The sequence below is a fragment of the Bubalus bubalis genome, chromosome 17 (genome assembly GCF_019923935.1).
Source record: "Bubalus bubalis isolate 160015118507 breed Murrah chromosome 17, NDDB_SH_1, whole genome shotgun sequence".
NCBI classification, from domain to species: domain Eukaryota; kingdom Metazoa; phylum Chordata; class Mammalia; order Artiodactyla; family Bovidae; genus Bubalus; species Bubalus bubalis.
This window is the reverse complement of record NC_059173.1, coordinates 7,002,654-7,024,243: the sequence shown is the minus strand read 5'-3', so window position 1 is coordinate 7,024,243 and position 21,590 is coordinate 7,002,654. Positions and strand designations below refer to the sequence as shown.

The 21,590-nt window shown below is 50.1% G+C and overlaps 1 protein-coding gene and 1 long non-coding RNA gene across 11 annotated transcripts in view; one reads left to right on the top strand and one right to left on the bottom strand.

Moving 5' to 3' along the window:
* The window catches only part of MYO18B (myosin XVIIIB), a 229,256-nt gene that overhangs the window by 111,707 nt on the left and 95,959 nt on the right, over positions 1–21,590 (top strand). For all 10 annotated transcript variants that reach the window (XM_044930013.2, XM_025267427.3, XM_044930011.2 and 7 more), the window contains 6 exons: positions 4,457–4,581; positions 6,606–6,760; positions 9,902–10,025; positions 10,852–11,052; positions 15,452–15,562; positions 19,467–19,571. In XM_044930013.2, coding sequence (XP_044785948.2) covers positions 4,457–4,581; positions 6,606–6,760; positions 9,902–10,025; positions 10,852–11,052; positions 15,452–15,562; positions 19,467–19,571 — 821 coding nt within the window. The remainder of the gene's footprint in view (positions 1–4,456; positions 4,582–6,605; positions 6,761–9,901; positions 10,026–10,851; positions 11,053–15,451; positions 15,563–19,466; positions 19,572–21,590) is intronic.
* On the bottom strand, positions 6,210–9,260 carry LOC112579906. Its single transcript, XR_006545483.2, has 3 exons — positions 9,037–9,260; positions 8,519–8,598; positions 6,210–6,335 (listed from the first exon to the last, which is right to left on the bottom strand). It is a non-coding gene; the product is annotated as an uncharacterized LOC112579906 (long non-coding RNA).

Here is a 21,590-nt window from a genome sequence, read left to right as displayed (position 1 = left end):
CCTTGGGAACCATGGGATCAGACACTGGTGAACAGCTGTCCTTCTTTTCATTCATTCATTCATTCGCACGTACGGAGCACTTACAATGCTCTAGATGCTGCATTAGGGGCTGAGATGTTGGCAGAGAAAACAGAAACAGATCTTGCCTTCTTAGGGTGTACAGTTCAGTGCAAGAGGCAGGCACTAAACAGATAACCCAACAATATCTAAGGTAATAAATTACCAATGTGACAGGTGCTGTTGATTAATAATGCAAAGAATGATTTAAAAAATAGTGGTTCTATAGATGGGTGGTTCCATTCAGTCACTCAGTTGTGTCCAACTCTTTGAGACTCTATGGACTGCAGCACGTCAAGCTTCCCTGTCCTTCACCATCTCCTGGAGCTTGCTCAAACTCACGTTCATCAAGTTGGTGATGCCGTCCAACCATCTCATCCTGTGTCATCCCCTGTAGATGGGCAAGGCACCCTTATATTTAAGAATCTTTTTTATATGAATAATTTTAATATAAGTTTTGGGGCTTCCCTGATAGCTCAATTGGTAAAGAATCTGCCTGCAATGCAGGATACCTGGGTTCAATCCTTGGGTTAGGAAGGTTCCCTGGAGAAGGGAAAGCTACCCACTCTAGTATTCTGGCCTGGAGAATTCCACGGACTGTATAGTCCATGGGGTTGCAAAGAGTTGGACATGACTGAGTGACTTTCACTTTCATAATATAAATTTTTATTAAATTCCAGTGAGCCAGGGTCATTGGAAGAGATCCTGATGCTGGGAAATATTGTAAACAGGAGGAGAAGGGGGCAACAGAGGTTGAGATGGTTGGATGGTATCACTGACTCAATGGACATGAGTTTGAGTGAACTCTGGGAGATGGTGAAGGACAGGGAAGCCTGGTGTGCTGCAGTCCATGGGGTCGCAGAGAGTTGGACACGACTAAGCGAGTAAACAACAACAATGTAAATTTTGAGGAACTCAGTTCAGTGGTTAAGAAGTGAAAGCTATAAAATCGCATTTCTGGATTTGAATCTAGACTCTATTACTTTGGCCAAAGAAATTATCGTGCCTTGGTTTCCTCATCTTTCAAATGGCTGTAGTCAGAGATGATGAATGGAAGGTGTTTAGCCACATGCATGGTACAGAATGCTGAATAGTTGTTGCTCACTTTATTATTATTTCTAGTAGCACTAATAGTGGGATCCTTTTTCCTGCTCATCACCCGTGGAGCAGGGACTACTCCTTGCCCTGTTTGAAAGTGATGTCAGGCACTTGGTTAGCTGTTAGAGTGAATTGCGTAATGAAAGATATGCTCAGCGGAGCCAGGGACTCCTGGTGGTGCCCGTCTTGGTCGCCTGGAGACACATCTCACGGCTGGATGGGCAGGAGGCAGCCCTGTCATCTCCTCTGCCCAGTCGAAATGAGTTAGCTGAGGAGGGTTCCTGGCGTGTCTGTCAGCCTTTATAAAACATAGACATCGCTCCTCTAGTGCCCCCAGAGGATCGATGCCCTAGAAATGTCAGGGACACTCGAAGGGGCCGAGGTCAGGAGGTGGTGGAGGAGGGGAAGGCACGTTGGCTTCCTACTCCACTCCTGTCATCCTCTCATCCTGGCTACCCACAGGGCAGGTGTTTGCCAGGGAGGTTCATCCTGAGGAGTCTGAGACTCTCAGGTACCCGAGCCCTAACAAAGTGGGGCCTTGGGGAGAAGGGAACCTGTTTGCCCAGAACCAGCACAGGTTCCCCAGAAGAACGTCAGCCCCGGTTCCATCCTGATGGTGATTTTTGTGTGAACGACGCTCCCCGGCCATTTGTCTTCCTGTGCAGAGATACGGGAGTCGGCCGAGGGGGAAACGCGCTGAGCTCAGGAGCACATTAGTCACAGTGCTGCGCAGGCTTTCAGCTCAGGATGCTTATTCCAGGAAGCCAATCCACAAATATTTTGTTTTTGATTATGAAAGTAGTACATACTCATTATAGAAGATGTCTATGACATAGGAAAGTTGAAAGAAGCAATAAAGCACTTTAATTATACTACTGCAATGCCACCATAACCTCCCCTATGGATCAAGCTGGGGTAGAAATTACTGAAAATATATATGTTTTCTCACTATGCGTGGTGAAATCTTTAAAGAGAACCTCTCATGGAGTGTGTTCAGTGCTGAGCTGGACTCTGGGGCAAGGGTTGTAGAAGAATTGTGGTTGGGCCTTGCTGTCCAGAAATTTGCAATGTCACTGGGAGGCCAGGGAAGCCCAGGAAAATGGTACTGGAAAATGGAGGACTCACTGACCCGTATGTGAAGAATGGCGCCCACGGGGAAGGAGGCTGGGGCAGTGGAGCAGGTCCTGAGCCATCTGTGGCGCCCACTCACACCCCTGTCTGGAGCACGGAGCACACAGGCCACCTGAGAAATCCTATCTGCTGCCCTTTCCTTTTTGAAGCTGTGCCATTCGCCACTTGAGATTTTTTTTTTCCATGATGGAGAGAGAGGATTCCTTTCCTACCATGATATTATTTACCCTGATGGAAATTTGAAGAAGCTTCAACTTTTTACAATTATATCATCCTTCTCTTTGGGTTAGTTATGTGAGAATCACCCCCGACAAGACCTCAGTCCTGCCATCCATCTGTTTGTCCATCCATCCATCCATCCATTCACTCACCTAGCCATGTCTGAAGTGAAAGTTACAGAGCATTTATGATATGCTAGGCATTATAGTCGGAGCAGGTGATGGCACCCCACTCCAGCACTCTTGCCTGGCAAATGCTATGGATGGAGGAGCCTGGTGGGCTGCAGTCCATGGAGTTGCAAAGAGTTGGGCACGACTGAGCGACTTTCCTTTCATTTTTCACTTTCATGCATTGGAGAAGGCGATGGCACCCCACTCCAGTACTCCTGCCTGGAGAATCCCATGGACGGAGGTGCCTGGTAGGCTGCAGTCCATGGGGTCGCAAAGAGTCAGGCACGACTGAGCGACTTCCGTTTCACTTTTCACTTTCATGCATTGGAGAAGGCAATGGCACCCCACTCCAGTGTTCTTGCCTGGAGAATCCCAGGGATGGGGGAGCCTGGTGGGCTGCCATCTATGGGGTCACACAGAGTTGGGCACGACTGAAGTGACTTAGCAGCAGCAGCAGCAGGCATTATAGTAAGTCCTGTGGTCGTGAACAAAACATAAGTTTGCTTATGACTATAGTCTATGACTATGATTATTGACTATGGTCGTGAACAAAACATAAGTTTGCTTCCCTCATGAGTTTGAGTCCTCTTCTGAACTTCCTTAAGTTCCTTTTATGAGAGTCCTGGTCATGCTTTGTTCAAGCTGAATTTATGTGTTTGTCTCCACAAGTGGATTCTTCTGGAAGACAGAATGGTTTCTTATTCATTTCATGATCTCTTGTGCCTGGTATGGAGTAGTGTGAGCATTTGGTTGGATGGAAGGTAGATGGAACAATGGATGATGGATGGATGGATGATGGATGGATGGATGGATAGATGATGGATAGGTAGATGGATGGATGGATGGAGGGGTGGGTGATGGGTAGATGGATGTTGGGTGGATGAATGGATGATGGATGGATGATAGGTGGGTGGATGGATGGGTGGACGGGTGATGGATGGATGGTGGCTGGATGATGGATAGATGGATGTTGGGAGGATGGATGGATGGATGGATGGGCGATGTTTGGATGGATGATGGATGGATGGTCTCTATCTTACACTCTCCATTTGTACAATATTTTCCACATCTCTATTACCTTAAAGAATGTTACTCTTTTATTCAATCAGAATATAAGCTATCACAACCTAGTGTAGCCTGTTCTATTCAGTGAGTTTTCATCACCACCAGCAAATGACTTTTTTTTTGGAGAATTTTACCAAATCAAGGGATTGTTTAGTTATTACATAGACATGTTGTGACCATTGTCTCTGTTGCCCTTTGCATAGTAGACACTTTAATTATTGTTCACTGATTTATTTGTTAATTAATTCAGCCATCACTGATGATGTACTCCATCACCCAATGTGAATGGCCAGTAGAATGGCCAGCTGGTAAACTTGTTTTGCCACACAGGGGAAACTTCCGTGCATAGGGGATTCTTCTAGAGGTTGTAGAGAACCCACAAATGTATAAAACAGCTCCTGTACCCTCAAAAATTACAGAATTTCCATAGGGGGAAGGTGTATGCACACATGTAGAGAAATTGAGCTCTGTAAATGACCAAGCTTAACATAGTGACCGGTCAATAATGTTCAACACCTGGATGTAGTCAGGGAAGGCTGCCTGGAGAAAGTGGTGTTTTAAGCTTGGACTTAATGTGGGATTTCCAGATCCTAAGCCTAGGGTTGAACCTCGGGAATTCTGTTAACACTGTGAAATTGTGCACAAAGGGCTAAGGACGGGAGGGAACGGCCCGTTCACCGAGTTTCCTGACTGGCCTCTCTGACTCTCTTGAACAGTGGACGAGTGGCAGATGCGCCTCGACTGTGCTCAGATGGAGAACGAGTTCCTCAGGAAGCGTCTCCAGCAGTCGGAGGAGAGGCTGGAGTTGGAGCTGGCGTCTAGGAATGAGCTGGAGCAGAAGGTAAGGGGGGAAGATAGTCTGGGTCGTCAAGGCCACAGAATTAGGGCAGGGTCTCCCCTCCCTCTTCTAGGTGTTGACTGAACCCGAAAAGGGAGAGGGGGCATCAGCTGTGTCATGTGTCACCTCCACTGACAGCACTCGTGGAGGTCGCTGGGCGTGTGGGCAATGGGTCCCCTCTTTGTCACACTGTCTGTTAAGGTCTTTAGCCTGTTTTTTAATTGAGTTGTTTGTTTTCTGATTTTCTGGTATATTTTGGATAAGTTCTTTATTAGGTATGTCTTTTGCAAATGTTTTCTTCCTGTCTGTGGCTTTTCATTTTCTTGAAAGTGTCTTTTGCAGAGTAGAAATGTTTAGTTTTAATAAAATCCAGCTTATAAATTCTCTTTTTCATGGGCCATGCCTCTGGTGTTATATCTAAAAAGTCATCGCCAAATCTAAGGTCATCAAGGTTTTCTGCTATGTTATCTTCCAGGAGCTTTACAGTTTTGCATTTTGTATTTACATCTGTGATCCATTTTGAGTTAATTTTTGTGTAAAATCTGTGCCTAGATTTTTTTTTTTTCACTTGCGAATGACCAGTTGTTTCAGCACCATTTGTCAGAAAGCCTCCACTATATAGCATTTGCCCCTTTGTAAAAGATCAACCAACAATATTTCTGTGGGTCTGTTTCTGGACTCTATTCCATTCCATTACACTGGTTTTCCACCCCCTCCTTCAAGAAAGGCTTATTCTTTCTCACCTCTGGGTCTTGGCATATGCTCTTTCCTTTTCCTAGAACACTCTTTCTCTTCCCTACCTAGATTCTATCTCTGACAAACCTTACATTCTCAGCTTAAATATCTTTCCCCCCAGAAAGTCTTCCCTGACACAGATTGGGGAGATTGCCCCTAATTTATTTCCCCAGATATAAGCCTCATTATGTTGTATTGTTATCATCTGCTTACTTCTTGGTGTCCCCCAGTAGAAGTAAGTACCATAAAAGTTGAGGTCATATTTCCTGTCCCATTATTATTTATGTATCTCCTCACTGTGAGCAAAAAGTATCATGAAACCATCCTGCAGAAGTGGGCCAGGGTGAGATCTCATGGGATTTTATAAACAGCGGAAGTGAGGCTCCCTGGCGATGGTTTTAGCGGTCACTTTCAAGGTGGACATTGTATCGTGATCCTCAGGAGACATCCGGGCTGTAGATAACCAGCCAAGGGACAGCCGCCCGGGAACAGCCCAGTTCTTTCATAACAAATTATCAAGTCGGGTCAGCCTCCCCAAGGAAGGAGGGATATTCATGCTACATTAAAAAGTAATAAAACTGCAACCTTTTTCTGAACAGCGGAATATAAGAAAACATCCCATTTGCCTTCAAATACTGAATTTAGAATTACAGGCTTCATTAACTCGGTGTTTTGCTTATTTAAGGCAATTCTTTAATGAGCCCATTTCTTCAAAGCGAGCATGCCAAGTCGCCCTCTCTCCCAGATCTGAACTAGGACATTGGGAGGGTGCTTCCTGGAGGGAGATGCAAGAGCCGCGGTTCTTCTGTTTGTTTGCAGCCACGCGCGTTCCCGTGTGAGGCAGTACTTCTGAAGTGCCGTTGAGAGCCCATCCCGTGGGTCTCCTGGCCAGAATCCCTCTCAACTGTTCTGGCTGCTTCTCAGCTAGTCCACACACACCTCCCAGATGAGGCAGCCAACGGGGCTATCAATTATACATGGTTCTCCAGGGGCTGTAGAGTTGGGCAGGGCACATTCAGAATCTGCTGGCCAGAGGAGTATTGAGGAAAATTAAAAACCCTCAGAGAATGACAGACACCGCCCCCCCCATATTACCCCCGAGCAAACTGAAGCTCAGAGGAATAGCTCCCCACACTGATGCAGGTGACAAGTGGTCAGGACTGGGTCTCTCCGGCCCAGATCCTGATCTCTTCCTGTTAGACTCTAACTGGGAGCAGCAGCTGCTTCAGCTTGAAAGTAGGGGGCCCATTCAGTGCTGACAGGGTGGGCTGATTCCTTCTGCCCCTCCACAGCTCGGGGAGCTGCAGAGGGCCTACGAGGGAGCCCAGAGGACAGCCCAGCAGCTCAAGAGGAAGTGCCACCTTCTGACCTGCGACCTGGAGGACACGCGCTTCCTGCTGGAGAGCCAGCAGAGCCGAAACCACGACTTGGAGAAGAAGCAGAAGAAGTGAGTCGTGACCTGGGCGCGTGGGTGGGCTGCCCGGGTACTGGGGTCTCCGGATTCTCCTGTGAAGCCCCGTCACTCCAGTCAGGGCTCTTCGTCCCTGGAGCTCAGCCTCCTAGCTCTGCCCTCACTCGCCCCGTCCCTCCCCACACATGGCTGTGTGGTTCTCCCAGGGATCCAGCAAGAAATCATTCTTCTCTGTTATTCAGTCTCAGCTCTACTGCCAGCCACCCACGTAAGCTTGGGGGCTTTCTTGGCCTCTCTGGGCCTCAGCATCCCCACTAAGAGTGAAGGGTTTGTTGTGGAGGCAGAATCAGCCTAGCCTGGTGGGTAGGGGTCCAGTGCTGGTTCAAGTCCCAGCTGTGCCTCTTTCCAGCTGTGTGACCTTGGACGAGTCCTTCAGCCCTTCTCCTCCTGAGAGGATTCTGCTCCTCAGGTGGAGCACCCTCTTGTGGTGAAACTAGATGATACAGTTGGTAGATCCCACACAGGACTAGGGTCTGGTTCCCATCCCCACTGGTGAAAATGGGGAGACGGCCAAAAACTTGAGTCACTGCCCTTTCCATTTAAAGTTTAGACTCTCAGCTCACGTGAGCAGTTCTGGCAGGATCTGGGCTCTGCGCATGAATAAGATGCCAGTCTTGAATCCGCACACTGGTTCCGGCGCTTGCTTTCCCCGTCTAGGAGCCTAGACTGGCACTCAGGTCTCTCTCACAAGCCTCCGTACGTGGAACCTCATATCCTGGGATGCCTTCATCCCTGGACTCCTTGGCTGTGTCTGAAGTTCTTCAGCTCACCTGGTGAGGGTAAAGGTGTGCAGGGGCCCTGTTCTGAGCCAGACAAGCCCTGCTGGAGACTTCCTAGGAGGCGAATAGATGGAACTTAGCTTCTTTTAGAAGGTCCCAGTTGAAAACACAGAAGAACCTTGCTCTGTTCCAGGACATGATTTTTGCCAAGAACGCCTTTTTTCCAAGAGGTAGCCAACCGAATTACATTTCCATGGGAGTGGTACCGGTTTTGAATTTGATCTGCATTAAATATTGTTTCTCTCATTTATCTTTGAGCTTTCCTGAACTGGCTTCTTCATTAAAAAAAAAAAAAAAAAAAAAGTTCTTTGGGGAGTTATTAGTATGCCTCCCCAGATGAGAGAAGTTTGTTTTTTTTCTGGCTGATAGCTGACTCTTTTTCCTTTTCCACCTTCCCATGCATGCTCTGGCTACACCTTGTCCTTGCAGCAGGGAAAATGGCTTAGTCCCACCTTGATCGTTTGCTGTGTGACCTTGTCAGGTAACACTACCTCTCTGAGCCAGACAGTGACTGATGTTTTAGAGCTGTCTTCGAAGTTAAGCAGACTACCTGGTGCTGAAGACTGGCTCCGACAGATGCCATCTGTTAATCGAGAGATGGAATTCCATCATCCCGGAGGTTTCTGCCCGCTGTGACAATCCTGGCCCTTATCTATGGGTTCTACTCCTGTTCTGAGAGGCCTTAAGGAGGGTTTCCGCTTTCTGATGGGTGGCAGGGGGGCTCTGCCCTTGGAGTTTATGCAGCCAGAAAATTCCATCCCTCTGGTGTTTCCCATGACCACCCACCTTGGACAGAATCCTTCATTCCAGATAATGGCCCCCAGAGAGTTTCCATTTCATCGTACTTGCATCTCTTCTTAAAACTCACCTGCCCTGTGATGCCCTCTACTCCCTGACCGTCTCTTGGCAGAAGTTAGTTTATGTTTTGATGCTAATTGCAAATAGCAGCCATTACCTTTCTAGATGGATTAGCATTTTAGCCGGGAGCCCGTGAGCAGGTAGAGGCCTCTCGTGGTGGAAATTCAGGTAGCATGCCTGTAGTGAGGGAGAGATGGAGAAGTTAGCCATACTTCCTCACACCTCTTTATGTTTAATCAAAGGGTCAACGCAGCTGCCTCCTATTGGCTGGGCTCTGGGTGGAGGGATGTCTCCATGCTGTTGAGGTTCCCTTTCCCCACCTTGGCCTCTCAGTTCAGAGTGGCCCGGTTGCCATGGTTACTCATGGGTCACAAAGCTCAGTTCCGAGGGCCGGTGGAGGTCCCCTAGGGATAAGGACTGTGCTGGAGCTGTGGGAGGCTGGATCCCTGGCCCGCTCCTAGTGGGGTGAAGGCTGTGAGTGAGTTCATCTGGCCTCAGACAGCTGTTCGGGCAGTGTGTTCCAAGAGTTAGGTTCTGCTGGAGGCGTTCCCTGGCATTCAGTGGCCCAGAAGAACTCCTTGAAGACGTCCGTCACTGTCTGGCCCCTGTCTTTACCTGCCTGCTGCAGCACCTGAGCAGGTGGATAGCAGACCACCTTAGGCAGCGGAGAAGCTGGCTCAGACCCGTTTCAGGATTTTGGCTGACTCACTTCACCTCTGAACTTCAGTCTTCTCTTCTGCAAAATGGCTAAGATGTGTTTTCTGCTGAATTGCTATGAGGACTCCATGGAGCCCAGCTCAGAGCCAGGCAGTTTGAAACTGCCGGACCATTACCATCATCACAATGTTGCCATTCAGAGGTAGCCAATAGCGCCTCTCGAATGACGTCACCAGGAGCCAATCAGAAAGCCCCTGGGCCCTTCCGACAGCAGGGGCTCTCTCATATGACTCATAGTTGGCTTTCTTTGGAGTCTTGAGGCTTTGACTGACCATCTACCATTGAGGGACATTGGATGATCTTGTAACAAGGGAGACCTTCTCACCAAGGCTGAAATCCCTCACCCAGTTCCGCTATTCTGGCCACACCCAGTTCCCTGGAGCAGGTGGCCAAAGCCACATCTTTCTGAGGCTTGGCAGAGCCTTCTGCAGGTTTCCTCGCCTGTGAGAGGGACAGAAGCTGAAAGAGCCGTGTGAAATGACGCCCAGTCCAGGAAGCGCCTCTCACCCAACTTATATTTGCTTATATTTTTTTTATCACATTTTAAATAAGTGTTTGGCATTTTTCTGGAAACCATAAACCCTCAAAGTCACCCTCTGGTGTTCAGTATTCCTACCCCATATCCACAAACTCTCCATCACCTGACACTGTCTCTCTCTAGCGGTTCTCAACAAGCTAACGACCTCTCTCCAGTCCCACCCCTGCTCTGCCCCAGGCGCACCCCCCACCCCCGGGTGCCATGACCCGTGTTCTACTTGGACAGGTTTGACACGCAGCTTGCCCAGGCCCTGGGAGAGTGCGTGTTTGAGAAGGGCCTCCGTGAGAAAGTGGCCCAGGAGAACACCAGCGTCCGGGGCGAGCTGGGAAAGCTTCAGCAGCTCTTGAAGGTGAGGCGTGGGGGCGTGGCACCACCCAGGGTGTCCGTCGCTGGGTCTCAGGAAACCCCTCGCACAGCCTCGCTGCACGTGGTGCCGGGAAGAGAGCTCTGTGTGTGACTGTCCTGCTCTGTCAGCCTGCCAGAGTCACGGAGCCCAGCGTGCCTGCATCAGCCAACCAGGGGTGGCAGGTGGTGGATAAGCAGGCCTCCACGTCCCTCACGATCTTGCTCCAGGCACCTGCCTGCGTTCCGAGGTGCCCACCTGGGTGCCCATCTGTCACAGAGGAGTTAGCTGTAGACCCAGGTAGGGGCAGGGCCCTGCCCCTTGCAGGCTGCAGCTCAGAGGGGTTTTATTAAAATGGGACACAGGCACCTCACCTCACTCAGCTGCTCCTCAGCCTGCTGTGGCTCCCCGTTACCCTGGGAGAGCCCCTGAGCCTGATGTGCAACTCCCTCATGGTCATGCCCAAACCTTCTAACCTGGAAGAGTCATTTCTGGCCACTTTGCTTCCCGGCTCCAACATCTCCGGCCCAGCCTCGGCAGGTGCACAGCTTTCAGATGGGGCAAATACCTCCTGTTTGAGTTTTGAGGTCTAGCTCTAGGGCCAGTGTGTTGCTTCCCACCGACTCCCCACCCGTGCCTGTCTGAGCTGTCCCAGGAGGGCCCTCAGGGTCCCATGGGGGCACAGCGAGGGGCTGCAAGGCCCAGGTGGTGAGGGCTGCTCTGAAAAGTGGAAAGCGCCCTCCCACCAGTCTTAGAGGTGTCCCTGGAGGTGGGGGAGGGGTGGGAAGTGTGGTCACATGACTCTGGATCCCCGCCCACTTTGTCTCTGCAGCAAAAGGAGCAGGAAAGCTTGCAGCTGAAGCAGGAGGTGGAGATGCTGCAGGCCCAGAAGCAGGAGCTGCTGAGGTCACCCTCTCTGGGGGAGAACTGCGTTGCGGGCTTGAAGGAGAGGCTCTGGAAGCTGGAATCCAGTGCCCTCGAGCACGAGAAAGTCCAGAGCCAGCAGGAAAACACCATCAAGCAGCTGGAGCAGGTAGGAAAGTCCTGTCCAGGGCGATGCCCTGCCCCGTGCTGACTCTGGGGCAGAAGGTTGTGTTTAAATTCACCACCTCACTCAGCTGCTCCTCATTCTTCTGTGGCTCCCTATTACCCCAGAGAACCTCAGAACCCCTAAGCCTGACACTCAGACCCCTCGTGGAGCCCCCTACCATTCTGCAGGCGTCATTGTCACCCCCTCCAAGGAGCTCAAGCTGATCTCCTCCTCAGAAGCAGTCCCACCCCAACTCCACATTCACCTTCTCTCACCTTCACAGCACCCACTATCACGTGTGACAGTGTTTTCCAAAATGTGCTCAGTGCTTTTCTCCCCATTTGGATATGTGTTTTATGGGGGTGGGAGGACTTTTTGGTTAACCTTGCTTGTCAGGGCATCCCCTAATGAGGCCAGGTACATAGCTGGTACTCAATAAATAGCTGCTGACCCCTATGTCTGGTATTCAGCGCTGTCTGGGTACCAGACTCAGTCCTAAGTTCTCCTCACATATCATCTCATGAATCTCCACATGAAGTCTATATGCTGAGGTTTCCTCCACGCTACAGATGTGGAAGCCGAGGCTCAGAAATAGAAAAAGCGGCAGGGACACGATTTGGAGCCTGCGCCCTCTGATGCCACAGCGCCTCACACACCTGTGTTGTGCACAGCCTCCAGGGAGGTGGGAGCCCCGATTTTTGGAAAATGCAAAATAAGAGGAATAAGGCAGGACTCCAGATTCCATGGAGAAGGGAATGGCTACCCACTCCAGTATTCTTGCCTGGAAAATCCCATGGACAGAGGAGCCTGGCAGGCTACAGTTCATGGGGTCACAAAGAGTGGGACACAGCTGAGCGACAAACACACACATACCCCAAGACTCTTGTACCAGCCCCTCAGTGAAGCACCCGATGAATATCCTGATGTCTGCTTGTTTGCTTATATGCCCAAGTCATTCCACAGAGAATTCAAGGAATCTTATAAGATGTATGTGTGGTAAAATAGAAAAAGAAATAAAACAAGCCAAACTAGAAAAACACAAAACCAGTGCTAAGGAAGAGTGAATTAATATGCAAACACGCAGAACACGTACCCTCACACACTCAGTAGTTTTAGCTTTCAAATTCCTGGTGGCCAGAGAGAAAGGGGCAGTGTGACTTACATGCTTTTTATCAACCCCAAGATAAAATCTCGGAGAAGGCAATGGCACCCCACTCCAGTACTCTTGCCTGGAAAATCCCATGGATGGAGGAGCCTGATGGGCTACAGTCCATGGGGTCACTAAAAGTCGGACACAACTGAGCGACTTCACTTTCACTTTTCACTTTCATTCATTGGAGAAGGAAATGGCAACCCACTCCAGTGTTCTTGCCTTGAGAATCCCAGGGACGGGGGAGCCTAGTGGGCTGCTGTCTGTGGGGTCGCACAGAGTCGGACACGACTGAAGTGACTTAGCAGCAGCAGCCATTTAAAAATAAGCCAAGTTTTCAAGAAGAAGCAAGGCTTTTCTTGATGCTTAGTTCTAAAGCAGTTTCTCACATGGGACTTCAGAAGGGGTAATTATTTTGAAATGGTTTTAAGATTGGAACTCCTTTTTCAAGAATATCTGACCAAGCCAGCATGAATATGTAAAGCAGATAAACTCTGAGCTGCTCTGATGAAGGCGGGTGGGGGAGTAGGGGTGGTCAGGGATAGGCCCGGGTGCTGGCCTTGCTTCTTACTCATCCCCACTCCATCCGTATGGAATCTGCTGAGCATTGAGACTTGGGTGTGGCAAGTGTGGGGACAGTCTGGAGAGGTTGAGAAAAACAGAGCTTCTTTGCTCAGTCCATCAAACCTGTGTTTATTAAGCACCTACTGTGTGTCAAGCACTGGACGGATGCTAGGGGTGTAGCTGTAAACAAGACGATGTGGTGTCGACCCTTCTGAAGGTCAGAGTCATGTTGAGTGTTACGGGAAGGTGTAACCTGCAGGTCTGGTTTGGGGAACAGATTTGGAGTACTCAGGGTAGGCTTCCTGGAGGAAGTAACATTTACTGAAGCTGAAAGCTAAAGGACAAGCCTGAGTTGGCTGACCAGGAGAGTTCCAGGCAGGGGAATAGCCTGCGCAAAGGCATAGAGGCAGGGGTGTCACATGGCATCTAAGGATCTGCAAGATGGTCCCATGCAGATGGGGTCTGTGGACATTTGGCAAGCCCCCTGTTTTCTCTAGACTTCAGTCTCCTCATCTGTACAGAGTCTTGTCAGAGTCTTGTCCACCCCCAGCCTCCCTCCAATCCCAGCTGTGAATCTGTGAAGGTTCGTGATGGAGGTGGGCCATCTGGACAGGTCGTTCAGGGATGTAGAGGATGGAACAGTGTTACGCAGCAGCCCATAGTCAAGAATAAAGAGACTGGGACTCCCTTGGTTGTTCAGCGGTTAAGACTCTCGCTCCCAATGTGGAGGGCCCAGGTTCAGTCCCTGGTCAGGGAACTAGATCCCACATCCTGCAACTAAGACACAGCACAGCAAAATAAACAAAAATAAATAAATAAATTTTTTAAAAGCAGTCTTTAAAAATATAAAACAAACACTTTGGAAAGTTGAGTTAACTCTGGGAGATGCCACCAGGGGACCACTATGTGCTTGGGAAGCAGAAATGTGCAGCCTTGACCTCAAGGACCCAGGGGGCTGAACGCAGCTGCCCAGCCCCGCTCCCCTCCCAGCTTCCCCAGGAGGCTGACTCAACCCCTCATTCATCTTCTCATTCATCTTCAGCCTCGCCCGTCACCTTGTACTGCTCTGGGTTATTGTAGACATCCAGGAGATATTTATTGATTACAACATAACACTTTTTCCAGGAAATTTTATGTTAACTCACATAAGCTTGACATAAATGGTATTGCAGATGTCAGGAGTATCCAAGAGGCTAGAAAAAAATGAAAAAGGAATATTATATTTACTTGCTTAAGATCCTCATTTTGGATTATCTCCCTATAACCTCTTGTCATTTTAAAGGCAGCAGGGAAGGAAGTTGGCATTTAAAGTGAGCCTGCTTTCTGCCGGGAATTCTTAACGGGGCTCTGATGCTTTCAGTTCTTTTTACTCTTCACTAAGATCCTGCATCGTGGAGAGTATCATCAGCATTGGAAAAGACCACCGTTGTTTTTTTCTCAGCTGAATGTCCATGTCAGGGGCAGCAGTTGTGGCCTCGTGAAAGCTTGCTGCGAGGTGCAGGGCAGATGGTCAGGTCCTGATAGCTCCTGCAGTCTGGCCCTCTGCCGTGCTGGGTTCCACGTTGCTCCATGGCTTGCAGCGAGGAAGAGTGCAGATCATGGAAAGCTTACAGTACAGGCTCTTGGGTCTGTACCCTGGAAGTTCTGACCCAAGAGGTCTAGAGTGAAGCCTTGGAATTGAATTTAAAAAAAAAAAAAGAAGAAGAAGGGCACCAGGTAATTCTAATATGCCACAAAACTTGACAAGCAAGAGCTTGAGTCAGTCTCTCAATTATGAAAATCAAGAGAGTAAACTCTTCGGAGTTTTCTGGTGCTCCAGTGGTTAAGACCGTGTGCTTCCAACGCAGGGGGCGCAGGTTCCATCCCTCGTTGGGGAACTAAGATCCTGCTTGCTGTGCAGCAGGTGTTACTTCAAATATTTCCATGCACTGTTAGCTTGATGGTAATTTTTTAAAAAAGAAAAAGGAAATAAACTCTTAAACTGTAATTTAATCCCACTTGTGCTTCCAGTTCTAGAATCTTGTACATAAAATGACACAGTTTAAACATCGCAGACAGGTCTCTTCCTGCCCTGAGCAGGTTTTGGAGGGTCTCACTGAAAAGACCCTTCTCCTTCATGGGAACACAGTTCTTAATAATGTCAGGCTTCCAGGAAGAGTGGGGCTAGTCCTTACTCTGCAAAATAATGGGGAAAGAAAAAGGAATCTTTCTGTGCCATGCATTGTGCTAATTCTCACCAGTGTGTTTTAAGGAGGCTATTTTCTACAGAGAAAGGTAACTAATCAAGGGTTACGTCTTGGGCACATCACCTCCCTCTCCAGGGTTTAGTATCCTCAGAAGTAAACTTGTATTCTGTCATTTACCCATCCACCTGGCCACCCAGCCAGAAGAATTTCCCTGGTGCCTGCTCCAGGGATGACAAACCTGTTCCATCTTAAGAGCATTGAGAAGGATTCTAAGGTCACGTCTCAACTCAGTGGCACAGAGTCCAGTTCATTAGTGACCTCCGTTACGACCATGGAAGGGACAGAGGCGGCATTTGGGCCATTTGTCTACCATTTCTGATATCCCTGGGTGCCTGGGGGAATAACTTGACTCTTACCTGTGCTGTCCAAAAAACACAGCTGAAATGCTAAGGGTGACGTGGTTGGTGGGGGTCACCCTCATGTGCTGTTCTTGCCCCCTCAGCTCCGCCAGCGGTTTGAACTAGAGATTGAACGGATGAAGCAGATGCACCAGAAGGACCGTGAGGACAAGGAGGAGGAGCTGGAGGACGTCCGCCAGTCCTGCCAGAGGCGGGTACGTGAGCTGCGAGCGCAGCTGCGCCCTGGCGTCCCGGCGCGGCCAGTGCACGCGCCTCGTCCCTACAGCATGGGGATGAGCTCAGCTTCCTTGGGAAGTGCTGTCGAGGGTGCTGGAGCAGAAGTAACTGTCCTAATAGCTACGGTTTTGGGGCTTCCAGAAGCCTCTGAACTGTCCAGCATAATCACCCTAGACTTCTACCAAGAGCCCAGAGTGCCATGCGGCTGATGCCCTGGATGAGGATGTATATGTGTCAAGAAGGGGACCAGTCCCTTCTGGTTTGTTTGCCTTGCAGATCGTTTCTTACATTTTTATCCAAGCTCTTTGCAGACATTTCAAACAGTGTATAAGAAGGCAACAAGCACTTGAAATCTTAACCACCAAGACATCATCATTATTACTATTTTAAATGTTCTTTCTTTCTCTGTGCCCGCACGAGCATATGCACAGAGATACCATTTTACCTGAATGGGGTCGTGCTGCTTTGAAGCCTGCTGTTTTCCCTCTGAAGTTTGTTCTGGGCCTCCTCTCCTGTCAGTACGTGCGGACCTAATTCACATGTTTATGGGCTTGAAAGTATTCCACCAAAGGCCTGTGCTCTTGTTTACTCAGCAATTAAGTCTCTTATCATTGGACATCTAGGATCTTCTGATTTTCTGTTGTTATAACCAACACCAACACAAACTTCCTTATGGATGCATTTACTGATGTGAGTTATAAGGTGAATCTTTAAAACGGAATTGCTGACGAGCTTTGGGTTAAGCCTCTCTGAACAGGTTTTGTCTAGGCAGGACTTCTGTGGTCCCTTCATAGCCTGGGTACATTGTGTATCTCCCAGAAAGGGCCGAGTACCATTCCCCGTAGTCGACTCTGATATTAGCTCCCTAAACAGCGTCCCTGCAGAGACCTCCGACTGCAGGGGCTGAGAGTGTGGGTGCTGGAACTCATCGACTCTTGGTATGAGTGTTTGTCTTCCCAACGCAACAACAGTGTGATCCTGGGAAAGTAACCATAAACCCTCCGCTCCACCCGAACTCCATTCCCTTCCTCAGCTGCTTTCTCCCTGTCCACCACTGGTCACTTGGAGCCAGTTTATAAGACACACAAGAAAGCTGATGTTGCTAGTTTATTTGGAGTTATAGAGGCTTGGATCGAATTCAGACTCCATTAGCTATCAAATGTGGGGCGTGGGAGAAATCACGTAACCTTGCTGATAAGCCTCACTTCTCTCATCTGTGAAATAGGATAACAGTGGCCACCTTGCAGGGTTATGGGGAAGATTCAAAAGATCACAGGTGTGGAACCATGGCTCAGAGTTTGTAATGTCCTCCTCCTTTGCTGGAAACTTACAAGCAGTACTGGTGTGTGTGTGGATTTCCAGGCGGCCGATCCTTCCCAGAGGTGCCTGGGAACCAGCCCCGTGGCTGACCTGCTCCTGGGCGTGCCTGCTCCATTCCAGGAGAAGGCGAGTGCAGGGACTTGACGTCCTGTAGAGTCCCCTCCCCCTGCCCACACTCCCCACCTCCTGCCTGAGTAGCATCATCCTGGGCGAGGCTGGAGGAGGCCGTGGTGGTGTCAGGACCCTGGCGGGAGATGGGCCTCTTGTCCTGGGCAGATGGGGCCGCCTTGGTACCCCATCACTGCTGGGGGGTGAGGGGCTGTAAGAAGCGAGCCCTTCTTCACTCCCAGTGGTTGATGCTGCTGCATCTGCTGCCCGGCCCGCTCCCCAAATACTCCTTTTGGGGCTCCTTTACAGTTCAGCCCCTCTGGGGGTTCATGCAGATCATCCCAAGGGGCCAAGTACATTCTCCCCAGAACTTCCTGGAGTTGAAAAAGTCATAGATTTTAGGTTTATTCAGACCTGTGTGCCCTTGAGTAAGTCTCCTAACTTCCCTAAGACTCAGTTTTCTCATCTGTGAAATGGGAGCAAAAAGAGAAGCTGATTTCCTTCCCCTATGCTATTGTGAGAATAAGATCAAAGAATGGTAAGGTGCCTTATAAACTGTAAAGTGCTGGGAGTTACCACACAGAAATGTTCTACAGAATACTCTCTAGAGAACTGCCTCGCTTGACACATAGCTTCTATTATTTTGTACATTTTTCAAAAGGAGTTTCAGCTTCTGCAGGTGTGAGCAGACTGCCTTGTGTCTCTCATTCTTAAAAGAAAGTCTTGAACTGTCTTCTGAAATGACCGTCCATCAGGACTTTGTTTTTTCTCTCCATGGGTCAGGAGGTGGAAACCCAGTCCCTGCCCATGTGCCCTCAGGTGAAGGGGGCACAATTGCTAATGCGTTCCAGGAGCGCCTCAACGTGTTGTGAGTGCCCCGAGCCAGGACCCTGATGGGCTGGAGATGTGACCCAGACCCTCCTGGGGCTTCTTCACGGACAGATTTATAAAGGGGGGAGTGAGGTCAGAGAAGGGTGTGCCTCTCCTCGGACAGATACTAACATTTGACTGCACGTCCAGTGACTGCTCTGCTCGCCCTGCCTCTCTCCGTGGCAGGAAATCAATCATTAGTGACCTGGGTGGGAAAGCTGCTGACTGTCTGATGGTGACAGAGGAGCCCAGGCCAGCAGACGGAATGCTGACAGTTCTCAGCAGCAGCTGACCTAGGAGTCTCTGCTTCAGGACCGCTCTCTGACTCAGGTTGCCCATCTGTGAGGGAAGTCCACTGATGGCACAGGATGGAGCAGGAGGAAGGGGTGAGACAGCACACACGAGAGGCAGGTGCAGAAGAGGCTGTGCACAGCGCCGTTACCGTGGGGCATCCGCTTTAGCAGGGAGCGCTTGCCTCTGCTGGGTGGTCACTGAGAAATCAGAGCCGATTGTAAGTTAAAAGAGCCTCTCGTAGCCATAGTCTTAGTCAGTTTGGGCTACTCGAGCAAAACTGGGGGTGGAGAGTGGGGGCTTAAAGAGCAAAGGTTTATTTCCCATAGTTCTGGAGGCTGGAAAGTCCCAAGATCAAGGTGCTGGCAGATCTGGTGTAGGGCAAGGGCCCCACTCCCAACTTGCAGATAGACGGCTGCCTTCTCACTGTGTCCTCACATAGGGAAGAGAGAGGCAATGAGGTTTTTTTTTGTAAGGGCACTCATTCCAGCATGGGGGCTCCCCCCTCCCAGCCAACCTCATCTAACTCTAACCATCTCCCAAAGGCCTCATCATCAAATATTCTTGCCTTGGGAGTTATAATATCAACGTTAGGAATTTTGGAGAGACAGACTTGCAGTCTAGATACCAAATAATATCAAATGCAACTTTTGCTGCATTATAGTTCCCAGGTAGCTCAAGGATAAAGAATCCACACCTGCCAAGCAGGAGACACAGGTTCAACCCCTGGATCGGGAAGATCCCCTGGAGGAGGGCATGGCAACCTACTCCAGTATTCTTGCCTGGAGAAGAAAGGAGCCTGGTGGGCTATGGTCCATGGGGTTGCAAATAGTCAGACACGACTTAGTGACTAAACAGCAACAGGTGTATTTAATAAGAAAGATGAATGCATTTTAACATGTAGGATATGATGCTGTACAAAGTCTTAAAAAGTCAATGCGCCCAGACTTGTACCTGTTCTAGAGAGGCCACGGCAGAGGAAGGAGACAGCTGTTAGGAAATGGGCAGGGGACTGGGGCTGGGGACTCCACAGTGAATGCCAGGGGGCTCCCCATAATTGTTCCGTTCTCCCCATAATTGTCCAGCTCCTGAGCTTTTAGGCTTCTGAATTCTCTAACAGAAATACCTCCTCCCCCCACGCAAACTACTAGGTCAGCCTTTGTGGAACTGGGCGAGCGGCCATGAATTCCACACGCCCAGCCCCGTCCGTCCTCCAGAGGGTCCTGGCCTTGGGGGGCCCGTCCAGATGGAGTGCGCGTGTCCCACGCCTACGTCTACCCTTTGTGCCCGCAGCTCCGCCAGCTGGAAATGCAGCTGGAGCAAGAGTACGAAGAGAAGCAGATGGTCCTCCACGAGAAGCAGGACCTGGAAGGCTTGATCGGGACCCTCTGCGACCAGGTAAGACGGAGCCACAGCAGACAGCCGGGAGAGCGCAGTCCCTGCCCCGGCCCGGTTGAGAGCTGATTGCTGGGGAGGCCAGCGGGGAGTGGGGGTCTTAGGACCCGGCCCGAGGATAGACCTGTCAGCTGGCCTCCACCTGCTCTTCCCAGGAGCCTTCTGCTCCACCAGTCTGTCTGTCCTCACTCACCGCCGCTTCAGAGGGGACCTTCTGTGTAAGGGCGGTGGTGGGGGGAGGGGTGGTCTTCACACAGCAGGGTTCTTGGAAGAACCCCTGAGAATACAGAGAGTGGGTCTGGCCACAAGCGCCAGGCCCAGTGGTCTTGCCTTCAGCCACTGCCAGGGTGAGCATGTAGACGACGGCCTTCGCTTTGGCAGGGTGACTGAACGGCCACTGTGCTCACAGCTGCCCTCTTGAGAACCGGACTTTTGCTGGCCACAGAGTCAGGCGGCAGGGCTGGGCTGCTGCTGTCTGCACGGTGCTGGGTGATCTGATGAGGCACCCTGAGCTCCTGATGAGCAGAGCCTGGTGGGGCTGCCGCCCTCGCTGGAGACCAGGGTGCCCTGTGCGGCACTGCGGGCCTGACGTTGGGAGCGGCATCGCTCCTTGTTGTCGGTGGGGGCGGGGTGGGGGGGGACAAGGAGGGGAGGGGCTGTCTGGTGTGTTGCAGCCTGTTGAGCAGCATTTCTGGCCTCCACCTCCTAAAGGCCAGGAGCACGCCCCTTGGCCATGACAACCAGCAGCGTCCACCAACACGAACAAGTGTCCCTCCAGGACACAGTCAGCCTCCCGCTTTACAGGGCACCACTCCTGCAGAGAAAGCAGTGAGCAGAGCCCAGAGCCAGCGCCGGGTGTCGGAGCTTGGGGAACCGCTCCTGCATCCCCCGGATGTTCTTCCCCCGCCCATGCTGCTGCCCCGTGAACCCCAACATTGGAGAGAAGTGCCAGCAGCTCCTATGATTTTCTGTTAAAATATCATAGGAGTGTTTTTTTAATGTATCTGCTTAATGTGTTCATTGTCTTTTAAGTAGTGACGATCTTGCTGTCAGTATCTCCACCCCCAGCCCAGTCATTCCTCTTGTTCACAGAGAGCTGTGGGTCCCCTTCCAATAGTCAGCCAGGCCTCGGACAAATAGGTGCTCACTATGTTGTTGTCGTTTTTTTTAATTGACTAAATGAGTGAATTCTAGAGTGGGACCACCGCCGCCATGAGAGTGAGAGCCGGAAGCTGAGGGCATCAGGGGGAGGACCGTATATTCTTTCTTCTCTGGGTTTTCTGAATTTTCAGCCAAGCAAACTGGGGCCACTGAGTGCACACGCCATTGAGGCTCTGCCCGCTTTTTGGCTTCCGTGCGAGAAAGCACACCTCCGTATTTGATTCTAGAATGACAGAAATCCGTGGGAGAGACTTCCCTGGTGGTCCAGTGGGTAAGACGCCATGCTCCGAATGCAAGGGACCAGGGTTCAACCCCTGATCAGGGAACTACAGTCCACATGCCACAGCTAAGAGCCCGAACACCACAACTAACAATTCTGTGTGTGGTGTGGCCAAATAAACAAAAATAAATATTTTAAAAATCCCTGGGAGAAGGTCACCTTCTGTCCAGCATGGTCCATTTGAGAAAACAAAGGCATTAATCCAATAAAGAAAGGTTCTTATAAATATTGCTAAAGTCTGAATTTTACAGGCAGAGAGAAGATAACTTCAGTGAATGAAATGCTAATTCTGTGTGAGTCACCAAGCTGGAGCCCTTGAATAACTTACACGTTAAATACTTGTAAGTGTTTCAGTGAGACACTGAGAGTAGAACAGATAGCGTAATTGATGTCTGTGCACCGGGAGGACAGGGTTCACATAAATTAACATTCTGCTGCATGGAATTCAGATGTTTTTTAAGGAAGCAGAACATCTCCAAAACAGTTGGTGGCCCCTTGGTTTCTATTCTTCATCTCTGGTGTCTCTACCCTTCCGTCATTTCTTTCTTCCCTCCCAGAGGGGCCTGCTTTCCTGAGGCTGG